The sequence below is a fragment of the Triplophysa dalaica genome, chromosome 8, assembly GCF_015846415.1.
Source record: "Triplophysa dalaica isolate WHDGS20190420 chromosome 8, ASM1584641v1, whole genome shotgun sequence".
NCBI classification, from domain to species: Eukaryota; Metazoa; Chordata; class Actinopteri; order Cypriniformes; family Nemacheilidae; genus Triplophysa; species Triplophysa dalaica.
The window spans coordinates 24038624-24050665 of record NC_079549.1 but is presented as its reverse complement, the minus strand read 5'-3'; the positions used below and the strand labels follow the sequence as shown (position 1 = coordinate 24050665).

General features: G+C 37.2%; 1 protein-coding gene across 2 annotated transcripts; it reads right to left on the bottom strand.

The window, feature by feature from the left end:
• Window positions 1-2: 2 nt before the first annotated feature.
• Window positions 3-11888, bottom strand: nme9 (NME/NM23 family member 9). 2 transcript variants are annotated; one of them, XM_056754944.1, is made up of 18 exons: window positions 11726-11888; window positions 11585-11642; window positions 10537-10640; window positions 10390-10461; window positions 8662-8778; window positions 8485-8554; window positions 8321-8403; window positions 7889-7981; window positions 7432-7586; window positions 4605-4813; window positions 3637-3781; window positions 3053-3160; window positions 2772-2917; window positions 2488-2632; window positions 2148-2404; window positions 1947-2042; window positions 1274-1390; window positions 3-203 (listed from the first exon to the last, which is right to left on the bottom strand). In XM_056754944.1, the coding sequence occupies exons 1-18, from the start codon at window positions 11879-11881 to the stop codon at window positions 184-186; spliced, it is 2151 nt and encodes a 716-aa protein (XP_056610922.1). In that variant the 5' UTR covers window positions 11882-11888; the 3' UTR covers window positions 3-183. The 2 variants fall into 2 exon arrangements, with proteins under 2 accessions (XP_056610922.1, XP_056610923.1); XM_056754945.1 differs by lacking the exons at window positions 3-203; window positions 1274-1390; window positions 1947-2042 and having other exon boundaries at window positions 2206-2372.
• Window positions 11889-12042: the final 154 nt, after the last annotated feature.

Sequence of the window (12042 nt, the reverse complement as noted above, 5' to 3'; positions counted from 1 at the left end):
ATCAACAAGTCTTGCAGTGGTTGAAAAACTACCTTCAGAATCCAGTACAAACTTTCAAAAGGATCATTTATTTCAACAGGTTTTGTAGTTATTGTCATCTTCAAATACACTGTAGTCATATGAATCAGTCAGGTGTAAGGTCCACAGTAAGAGTTGAGATGTTAAAAAAACATCCGGCAGATTTCATTCATTTGTTGGATCACCTGTAACAGAGGTGTTCACATCATCGAATCAGTAAAACAGTCAGGTTTATTTATCAAAAGTCTTGTGTGGTTTCAGACTTTTCTTTGTCATATTTCATATAATTGCAAAATACAGATCGCTTGTCTAACAGCACTGATTCAAGACACGTGAGAAACATCTGAAATCTGTCAAATGTATGACCCTGGACCATGACCTGGACATTATCTGAAAGCTGAATAAATAAGCTTTCTATTGATGTATGGTTTGTGAGGACAATACTGTCTGAGATACAAGTATTTGTAAATCTGGAATCTGAGGGTGCAAAAAAATCGACACGGCACTTTGAGAAAATGTCCTTTAAAGTTGTCCATCAGAGGCGATGTAGCAGAAGAAGAAACCGCTCTCTATTGGCTTACCGCTGTAATGCATACAGCATACCGAAGGCTGAAATTCTAAACGTTATAGATACTAAACTTGAGTGGGTAATTCTCAAAGAGCGACAGCAGCGAGTGATGTTTGAAGGCCTGTTTCTTGCCATGTTTGCTCGAGATTTTGCTGCATCCACTCCAGTGTTGAAGTATTTAGTTACAGTAATTAAATTAGTTTTCTCTTAAAAATGTAAAGTAAGGGATTACTCTTATTTCTTCTCTAATTGAATTACAGTAACTTTTGATGTAATGGAATTTAGTAATGTGTAATGTATACAACAGTGGAATTGACATTGAAATTCACAGTCTAGCTTTTAAATGCACATTAATGTCTCCTTCTCAAATTTGTAATACTTAAGTCAGTTACTAAGAGTACTTTATGTAGTTTTATATTGTTTATTTGAATTAATTAAGTCGTTTCGTGTCCATCCTTGAATCACTTAACTAATCAAGATTGATATAAGATATAGAAAGTATTTATATATAGTATTATAGTATATAGTAAGTACTTAGTAATAAGTAAATAAATACTTTTTAATTTGTAAAGTCATCTGATTACACTATTGAATATGTAACTAGTAACTAATTACTTCTAGTTGCATGTGCCGCGTGAATCTGTAGAACAGTTATGAAATAAAACTTGAAATCAAACATTGACAGACCGGTGTCGTGGTGTTGGCTGCCTCCGGGCGTCTCTGGTGTTCCTTTCTGATCTGAGACGGTCGTGATCTCAGGTGATGTTTGCTGGCTCTCTGTCGTTTCATCACCGCCTTCTGGATCTAAACAAGCATAAGAAGAGACTTTGTGTTTGCATAAGACTTTTCCAAAAGTCACCTCACATTAATGAACATTTCAATATATATTCTGTGGCTTTAATGAGAATTCATCTGTATTTAATTTACTATTTAGCATTGAAGACTGTATTTTTGATTGAGAACAAGTCAATTTCTGTATATTTCCAACATATTAGACATGATTGCTCTCAATTATACCTTTGAATGGTTATAATTAATGTTAAAATAAAAATATATATCAATTTAATGGAGACATCAGAAACGGTACTAAAATCAGAATGATAGCGTTCATTCATAAAATGATGCTGTTACAGAAATCTCTTCTTTCTACATTCATTTGGAGTTTAAGTGTGAAATTATTAGACCGTAAAAGTACGATTAATCGTGATTAATCACAGAAAAATGTGTGATTAATCAGATAATTTTTTTTAATGGATTGACTGCAGTAATATTTACTCAATAAAGTGTCATGAAAATGAAAGTCTTCCTTCATTAGTCATAGTTTCAGTGTGTCTGTTTGTTTGATTCTTTATGTATGAACCTGTAGTGTTGACTTCTGTCTGATTCCTCAGCTCATGAAATGATGGAGATCTTGAAGTTTGGAGGTTTTTGAGTTCTGCGAAGCTCTCCTCTGCTTCTACAGACAAACATTCGCAATTTGATAAGTTATCTCAAACAACCAACGTTTATTGGGATGTAAAGACACTTAGAGAAGGTGAAGCACTTATTATATCATGATCACCTAAAGCAGGAGACACGCCGTCATGGATGAGCTCATTCTCTGAGCTGATGTCTCCAAAGATGAAATGGATCTTTTCGTTTGCGTGTGTTGGGTTTGAGGAGCCGTGGACGGCGTTCTGTAAGATGTCTTTGGCGAAGCGAGCTCTCAGAGACTCCGGGGCTGTTTCTCTCGCCTCACCGGGATCCGTCGGGCCCATCGCTGCTCTCCATTCATCCACCGCGTTCTCTTTAGTCAAAACCAGCATCGTACACGGACCGCTGTTTCAACATAACCGTCACTCATCTCATCTACATTCTTTAAGAACGGCGTCGCTCTTGATCACAGTTTGATAAAAACTCACCGAACCATGTAATCCACTAGCTGGCCAAAGAAGGGTTCATCTCTGTGTTCTTTATAAAATTCTTCTGCCATCTCTCTGGACAGAACCGTGTCCTTCAGATGAGAAACGGTGAATCCTCTGGCTCGAATCTCGTCCAGGATGACCTCTGATAAATAACAGACACAAAGCAATAAAAGATCATTCTCTCTTTATAATAGTGTGTCTTATTCATGAGCTGAAGGTGGTTTACAGGGTTTCTCTCTATGAGCCGTTGTGTTTCAGGATTTTGTGTAAAGTTTTTTGACCTTTATGTTGAGTGTCAGGTTTGATGACGGCCAGCGTTTGTTCTGGAGGGAAGAAGAAGCCGATCTCTCTCTCAGCCTCCTCTGAACTTCCACTGCCGTGCAGCTGATTTATATTCGAGCTCCCCAAAGAAAACTGAGCTCGCAAACTTCATCAGAACCACACACAGAGAGACATGATCAGACTCCAGAGCTCATAACCCGTAACAGACGCATCACAAACACACAGAAATGATCCCATTTAAACAAGCAAAGATTTGGACGCTTCTTTAGATTTCTTTTACCACTCAGGTTCTTCATTTTTAGCCCGGAGGAGATCTTTGGGTCCCAGAATGTTTCTCCAGTGTTCCACACCTCTTTCTTTCACCAGAGCCAATGCCAACACCGGCCCGCTGTCAACAACAACAGTCGGTCTTTATTCTGGAATTTACTCAAATTACTTTTTTCAAAATATCTTTTTTGTGTTTCACCGAAGAATACAGATTTATAACCACACATAGAGAATAAATGAAGACAGCATTTTTATCGCCTTCCAGTTGTTCCAAATGAGTATAAATGTCTTTGTTCTGATGAACACAGAGAAAGATATCTGGAAGAATGTGTATAACCCAACAGATCTCAACCCCTGTGGACTCCCATCCAAAATTGCCCGGGAACTACATTCTTCAAAATGTCTTCTTTTGTGTCGAACAGACCAAAATAAAAAAATACGTAATTTTTCCTACTATGGGAGGCTATACTCATTCTTCCAAATATCTTTTTCTCCGAGTTGATCAGAACAAAGACATTTATACACATTTGGAACAACTGGAAGGTGAGTAAATGATATCAGAATTTTCATTGTTTCAGTTGGTTTTATGCACGTTACCTGGTCATGTTCTCCAGTAGGTTGGGGAAGTATTCTTCGTCCTGGTGAGAGCTGTAAAACTGTCTCACCTGTTCTTCAGACAGCATCACCTCTTTCTGCATAGCCACTGTGAAACCTGCGGCATGAATCCTGGCCAAGATCTCCTCTAGAAAAAAAAATTACTTATTTAAACACGTCACAGGTCTAATAATCTGGGTTTAAGTAAATGTGATGAGAAATGATCGAGATCTTCAATTATATGACTTTTGACTGGAGACTTGGCAAATCTGAGCTTAGTTTGACACATTGTTGACATCTCTTCTCAAACTCTCAGACATTTGTGACAGTTTTCTGGAGAAACAAATGAGACTTAAGCAAAGGTCTCCATCTGTTTTCCATTTATTCTCATTGGTGTCAATCAGAAATGACTGAGATATTAAAGAAATAGTTCACCCTAAAATGAAAATTCTGTCATCATTGACCAAAATCACATGTTCCAATGAACACAGAAAGATATTTGGAAGAACGCTAGCATTGGTTCAATAGACGGAAAAATTAAATGTAGTCAAAGGTGCCCAAGAACTCTTTGTTTTCCCAAATTCTTTAAAATATCTCACTTTGTGTTCAACAACAAAATCTACATTCTTTTTTCCTACTATGGTAATGGATGATGGTACAGAACTGAAAATAGCTAACATTCTTACAAATATCTTTCTTTGTGTTAAACAGAACAAATAAACGTATACAGGTTTGAAACAACCTGAGGGTGAGTAAATAATGCCAGATTTTTGGGTGAACTGTCCCTTTAATGAGATCTCATCTGTGATTTGTTGCGTGGGTTTGTACGATGTCTTCAGATATCTTCAGTCGTGTGTAAATCAGCTTGTGTCTATCAGTGCTTCAGCACACGCTTTGGTATTAAAACACTGATGGAATGCAGGAGTATGTGAGTTCGGCCTCCTGAACGCAGACGTAATGTTGGCACGTGCCTCTGTTTTCCCTGGCAGCGTCTGGACGGATGAGAGCCAGCGTCCTCTCCACATGCTCCTGTTCCGGCCCGGCCTGCTCCGAGCCCGGGTCCGCCATCGCCATCCTGAAGTTCGGGAAGAAGAATGCCAGCTCCCTGCTGGCCACCTCTCTGTCGCGGCTGCCGTGCAGGGCGTTGAAAACGCTCGCGGTGCCGAACTGCGCCCGCAAGCTGAAGAACAGACCACAGCCAATGAGAACGAGGAAAGCGGGAGAGTTGGAATAGATGGATGGAGAGAGAGAGAGAGAGAGAGAGAGGGGAACAGATGGTCTCTCTGTGGGTTCTCAGGCGGGGCAGGGTGTGTGTGGGGGGCAGAAGGCCACAGGATGTGCTTGTGCTAAAACTGGTAGTGCGGAAATCTGGGAGCACAATATGGAACACAAAAAATCCCACAAAACCTCTAGAAATCTACATTTAACTAGAAAATTCTTTGAAGCTTACACCTGAAAAAAGCCTCCGTGTTCAGGCAATTTAAAGAGCGACCAAAAAAAAACGTATTTTAGAATATAGAAGAAATATTTGATTAAATATATATGCACCAAAATTTATGTAATTAATAAAATAAATCAAATCGTTCAAATTTAAATGAAAAAAGTTAAACTACTTCATAAATTCAGTAGAAAAATGTACAGTGCACTTTTTTGCATAATGGTAATAAAAATAAAACATTTATATTTGGACATTTTAAAATGTGTTAAATGTGTGTTATGTTGTAAACCATTTATGTGTAGAGAAATAACATTTGCTTTTGTCATGGTTTTATAATATTATGTTGGGCAAAGGTCATTTTATTTTAAACAGGTTATTTTAGTTTACTAAAATTAAAACTTTGAAAATGTTCCTGTTCATTGGAATCAAATCAAATATTGACCTAAAACTTATTGGAAAAACTTAACTCAAGGAAAACTTGAAATGATGCCTCAAAAATAAACTGAATTATAATTGAATGCAGTAAAATTATAACAATAAACAAAAAGTAAAATAAAAGTAAAATAAAAAGGAATTTATATAGCAACATAAAAAATAAACCAATAAATTATAAAATGACAAAACCATATACCAAAATCTCTTTAACTAAAATTATATTATATTTATATATATTATTATATAAATTATTATAACTAAAATTAAAACAAAAATATAAAATAAAAGCTTATTTAAAATATGAAATAAATAAAATACAAAACTATAATAAATCTGCTGTATGAATATAAATATATATATATACAGTGCCCTCCATAATTATTGGCACCCTTGGTTAAGAGGTGTTAAAAGCCTTAGAATAAATTAAATTTTAATGCAGAAGCATACTCTCACACTGAAAATTGTAGAAAAATGTAACCTTCAACTCAAGTGAAGTTGATCAGAGTATCTAGTAACATTTAATTAGTAATTCATCACTTCCTATTTCCCTTGGGAATAAATATGACGTGACACAGAGGCCATTTCTCTTATCCACTCTTCAATATGGTAAAGACAAAGGAACACATCAATCAAGTAAGGCAGATGTGTGTCGACCTTCACAAGTCAGGCAATGGCTACAAGAAAATAGCCGCTCGCCTGCACCTGCCCATATCTACTGTCAGAGGAATCATTAAGAAGTTTATAACAACTGGAACAATGGTAAACAAGCCTGGACGAGGACGCAAGTTTATTTTGCCTCCACGCACCGTGAGGAGGATGGTAAGAGAAATAAAAAGTTCTCCAAAGCTCACTGTGAAAGAATTGCAACAAATGGTAGCATCTTGGGGTCACAAAGTCTCCAAAACAACCGTCAGGCGCTATCTACATGCCAACAAGCTGTTTGGGAGGCATGCACAGAAAAACCTTTTCTCACTCACAATCATAAACACAAACGTCTGGAGTTCTCTAAGCGGTACTGGGGCTTCGACTGGGACCATGTGCTTTGGTCAGATGAGACCACGATAGAGGTTTTTGGGAACAAACACTCTTAGTGGGTCTGGCAGAACACAAAAGATGAGGATGCAGAAAAGCACCTCATGCCCACTGTGAAGTATGGGGGAGGATCGGTGATGATGTGGGCCTGTTTCTCTTCCAGAGGCCCTGGGAACCTTGTTAGGGTTCATCATGAATGCTTTGAAATACCAGGACATTTTAAAGCAAAATCTGGTGGCCTCTGCCCGAAAGCTGAAGATGGGTCATCACTGGGTCTTTCAGCAAGATAATGACCCTTAACATGTGGCCAAATCTACACAGAAATGGTTCACCAGACACAGAATCAAGCTCCTCCCATGGCCATCTCAGTCCCCAAACCTCAACCCCATTGAAAATCTGTGTAGTGAGCTGAAGAGGAGAGTGCAGAGGAGAGGGAAGGGTCGCTGGATGATTTAGAGAGATTGTGCAAAGAGGAATGGTCGAAGATCCCTCTTTCAGTATTCTCCCATCTTATGAAACATTATGGGAGAAGCTTCGGTGGTGTTTTGTTGGCAAAAGGAGGTTGTACAAAGTATTAACATCAGGGGTGATAATAATTGTGGCACACATGATTTGATGTAAAATAATTATTTTTTAATGTGGGATTTTTTTTCCCACTCAATAAATGCACTTGAATTAAAGGTTGAATTTTCATCTTTTTTCGTTGTGGTTCTGCATTATTTGAAGCTAAAGAACACATCTTAACCAGCGGTGCCAATAATTATGCAGGGCACTGTATATAAAATTATAATTATTTAATTATATTGTTAATTTTTTAGGAGGACAGGTAATTTTATTGTGTCTAATGTCAGTCTTCTGGTGTTGATGTATTTCTGTCTGTAGTATTCAGGCACCTGTCAGGTTGTTTTCTTTTGGCAACCTCGATGTCCGGTGGTCCGATGAATTCCCGCCAGGCTGGAATGACGTCGTCACAACCGTCCGCTTTACAAATGACCAGCACATGAGAAGGACCGCTCGACATAAACCGAACCAGCTCCTGAAAGTAAGACTTGAAATACACAAACAAATACACAACACGTTACATGACAATAACACATCCTGTACAATCATTGAGCAATAAACACTTAGAGCAGTGGTCACCAACCCTGCTCCTTGAGATCGACCGTCCTGAAGATTTCAGCTCTAAGCCCAATCAAACACACCTGAACTATCTAATCAAGGTGTTCAGGTTTGCTTGATAATAACAGACAGGTCTGCTGAAGCAGGGTTGGAGCTACAGTCTGCAGGACGGTCCATCTCCAGGAGCAAAGTTGGTGACCACTGAGGATGTTGTGATGTTTCATCATTTACCTCTGTGGATTTGTGCTGATAGAAGTCTTGAGCTTCTGCCTCTGTCAAAGTTTTCTCCTCGTTGGCCAAAATGACAAATCCTGCATCCTGAATCTGTCAAAATAAAAACATTGTATGAGATACTAGCCCATGAAATAATAGGTGTGTTCAAGTGTGCTGTTAGTATAATCTACTATCAGTCGATTTTATGTAGCTCTACGAAAACACAGGAAATGTTTAAACCTGAAGTACACTTGAAAATACACTTTTATAAACTACACAAAAGGCCAATTAATTACCCAGTAGCACAAATAAATGAGTAAGTGTGCTTAAAAATAGACTTTGCTTAAGTATACTTAATAAAACCGAGCTTGTTTTTGTGAGGGAAATGATAGGGCGTTTATCATCTTCACATTGATGGCATCAGTGATGTGACCTGACTCTGTTTGGTACCTTCATAATGATCTCGTGAGTTCTGCCGTGAGCAACCACGTCTGGTTTTATTATCGCCACCGTGAACGACTTATCAGCAGGAACTGAAACAGAGAAAGAGTTCAGCTGAATTCAGTGAAGAGGACCGAGAGACAGTGAGTTTAATCTTATGTGAGGATGAGTACCAAACACATCTTCATCCTCCGTGTGTTCTTCATTAAACTCTTCATCTTCCACTAAACCTTCATCTTTCACCTGAAACACAAACGTTATCTCTTTCGTGTCTACATTAAAACAGACAGAGCAACAGTATGCTTGGGAACAGATAAACATGTCGTTGACAGATTCAGTGATGTTCTGACCGGTCTGCGCGCAGCTCCGTGTTCCAGCACATTCTTCTCTTTATTCAGTTCTTCCTGTATGGTTCTCTGCAGGAGAGGAGCGTTTGGTCCCCGCAGAACCGCCACCAACTCATCACCCTACAACACACCATCATGAACACTGACTTTAACCGTCACACCAAAACACACCACAAGTATGAACAAAATGTGAACTAAACAAAACTATCTACTAAAGATATTTTGTAAATTTCCTACCATAAATATATAAAAACTTTATTTTTGTGAGTCGATGTCCTGCCACAGTGCCTCTGATTCACAACTTCAAAGGCAATTTTCTCAATATTTTTTTTTTTTGCACTCTCAGATTCCAGAGTTTTTAAACGGTTCTGCCTCTGCCAGATATTGTCCTATTCTAACAACTCATACATCAACAAAAATCTTATTTATTCAGATTTCACATTATGTAAAAATCTCAATTTCCCAAAATTGACCCATAAGACTGGTTTTGTTGTCCCGAATGACAGTGAACACATGAATCCCTTCGCTAAGAGCCCTTTCAGAAGTCCCTTAAGGAAGAGTACATGTCATGGTCACTGCAAGGAAGTCAGCTTTGCTTGAGATCATGTGATCCTGGATAGAAGCGGGATTTAGATTGTTTTGTTACCTACAATTGTAAGTACAATCATTAAATTTTTGTTTGTTTTACACCATTTTTGTCAGTGATAAATATGATTTGAGATAAAATATAAAAAAAATATACATTTATACATATAAATTTATAGTATATTTTATATAAGTTAAAATATACTATAAAGATTAATAAGTTTATGGGATTTGTTTTCTTTTAAAAATAGCTACTTATTTATATATAATAATAAAATACAAGGTGAAATAAGACATTGTTACACAATATTTAACAAGAAGTATTAAAAGTGTTGGATTCAGAGGGAATGTGGGGTGTTGTCAAGGTAACATTTGGCCAGTCATTTGGAGCAGGGCATAGGGTTGCTCACTTCCGTTTGGAAAATGCCCTTTATGTATTTTTAAGTACACTACGATTACTATTAGTAGTATACTTGTTAGTGTACTATATCAGTGCTACATGGGACTACAGTAAATTTGCCCACTTACATTCATAAAAGTGTACTTTAAAGTAAACTACTTTTAAATAAACTAGTAACAGTTTCTAGTTTGTACTGCAACTATACTACAAGTGAACTACTAGTTCAAGACTTGTAACACATTTCTAATCTGATGAAATATTTATTGTGAAAAACTTTGGATTAGGCTACACTTTGATGTAAGCTCTCTGTAAACTACTAGTTTAGTGTTGTTTTATACGGCATGTTTCCTTAACGTCACAACATTAATATATTATTTTTGCACTTTTTAGGTATTCATTCTTATTTATACTTGAAATACACTGTTAAGTTCACTTGAAGTAGATTTCTATGGTCTATTTGAGAAACCTATTTAATAGACTTCTGAATCAAAAGTGCAAACACAACTCATTTTGGGGGTAAATGTTAAAGTATGTCACAATCCAAAAAGGCAATTTTTTCTTTAGGCAGTAATGTTTCTAATTTTGTTTAATTTTTTTTACTTTTAATGATTATGAGTTATTAGGAGATTCACCCAATTACTATACGCTGTCTATCAAATCACAACAAATGGAATGACTAGATCAGTAAGAATGAGTTAGTATAGGTCCATGAGAGACGTGTAGTTTAAAAACACATGGATACGGACCGCGTAAAACAGAAAGGTGGGTTCACATTTCCCTCTGTACTTCTCCAGAGCATCAATCCCGTCCGCCTCGGCCTGCGGGATGATAAGACAGCGTGACAGACATGTGGACATTTAAAATGATTGTTTGTGTGAAATCTCCTCTCTTACCGTGGCGAAATGCAGAAGATCGTCTCCCAACTCATTCTTTATTTTCCTGAAGAGACTGACGACGGCCCGACAGGGGCCGCACCACCTCTGGTACACATCCACCACTGACAGACACAAAATACAACCGCACGATTCATACTGAGAGACAGACACTACACTTAATGTGCATTCACATGCATCAGACGCATCATTACACAGAAAACAACATCATCAGTGTCATCTTCAGACAGATGATGCTGGAGCTCCATTCACTTCTCTGAGTCGTGTACTGGACTGACACGGGCCGGGATAAATGTGGTTTTTCATGCGTGTATGGAGTCTGTTCCCCTAAAGCACACCATCATGAAAATGAACCATTTTTATTATAGTAAAAGTGGTGAATTACCATTTGTACAACCACAGCGTTTCTATAAGTGCGTTTGTATTTCATATAAGTGAGCACTGCGGATGTTCTATAGATCACATCAGGAGATGCTTTGAATTAAGTCAAATGCATTGTAAGATTGTAGATTGAAAAACGAGATGATCTTTGTCTATACTCTCATGTTGCAAGGATATCTGCTTATGATAAAAATATAATACTTAACTTATTATATTACCATTATCATATCATATAAATGTTCATATCAAAATATTGGCCTTAATATTAATATTATTAGTACTGTAAATGATCAGATCCAAAGTAAGTTTTATTGCATACTTTTACTTGAGTTAAGTGCTCTATTTAGTCAAGATTTGTACTCAATACAACAGTTCTTACTGTCACGTTCAAAATTATAAGTAGTAAATATACCATATAAAGTATATACTTTAAAATAGAAAATAGAATTAAATTGAACATAATTTACATTTATCACAATTTTGCATCGTTGCAAAATGGTTTTACATATATTTAGATGGTGGTTACTGTGACCTTTGAACTTTACTGAACTTATTTATTTCGTAAGTTTATGTTTCCGTGGTTACAATGTAACTGTTTTTGTGTTATTTGTGGTAAACCAATAACATCATTTTCGCAACAGACGTACAGTAATATACACACACACACCTGTTAAACCCTTCGTGGCCACAACTTCACCCCATTGTTCATCGTCATTAATATTGACCTGAAAAAAAAAGGTTATTTCTTGCCATCGAGACGTCGTAGAAACGATACAAAACTTCAGTTTATTATTGATAGAATACAAACCTGTAAACTAATCTCCTTCTTTTTCCCAGCCATGACACTGTCTGATTGAAAACGACACGATAAGAAGAGGTTTGTGGTTGAATTATCAGTTGTTATATTTGTGCTGTTGGTAATTTGGTTAAAAAAACTTTCTGCTCTGGACAAACATCTGCACATGCGCAGAGCGAACTGTTTTGCGTCCTCTCGTTGCTTGGCAGCCGCGTTTTATCCGCGTCACCTCCGCCATCTGCTGGACAGTGTGTGTATGGCAGCTTTACCAGAGACGTTTAGCTGTAATTCGTGTGTGTAAAATGTGTGCAATAAATACTTTCTAATAA

Excerpts from the sequence above, each read along its gene's own strand:
- nme9 (XM_056754944.1), bottom strand. The coding sequence starts at position 11,881 with ATGTGCAGATGTTTGTCCAGAGCAGAAAGTTTTTTTAACCAAATTACC. Across the intron at positions 7,982-8,320 it reads CTCACGAGATCATTATGAAG|ATTCAGGATGCAGGATTTGT; the intron begins GTACCAAACAGA and ends TTATTTTGACAG. Across the intron at positions 3,782-4,604 it reads CGCTGCCAGGGAAAACAGAG|AGGAGATCTTGGCCAGGATT; the intron begins GCACGTGCCAAC and ends TTTTTTTTCTAG.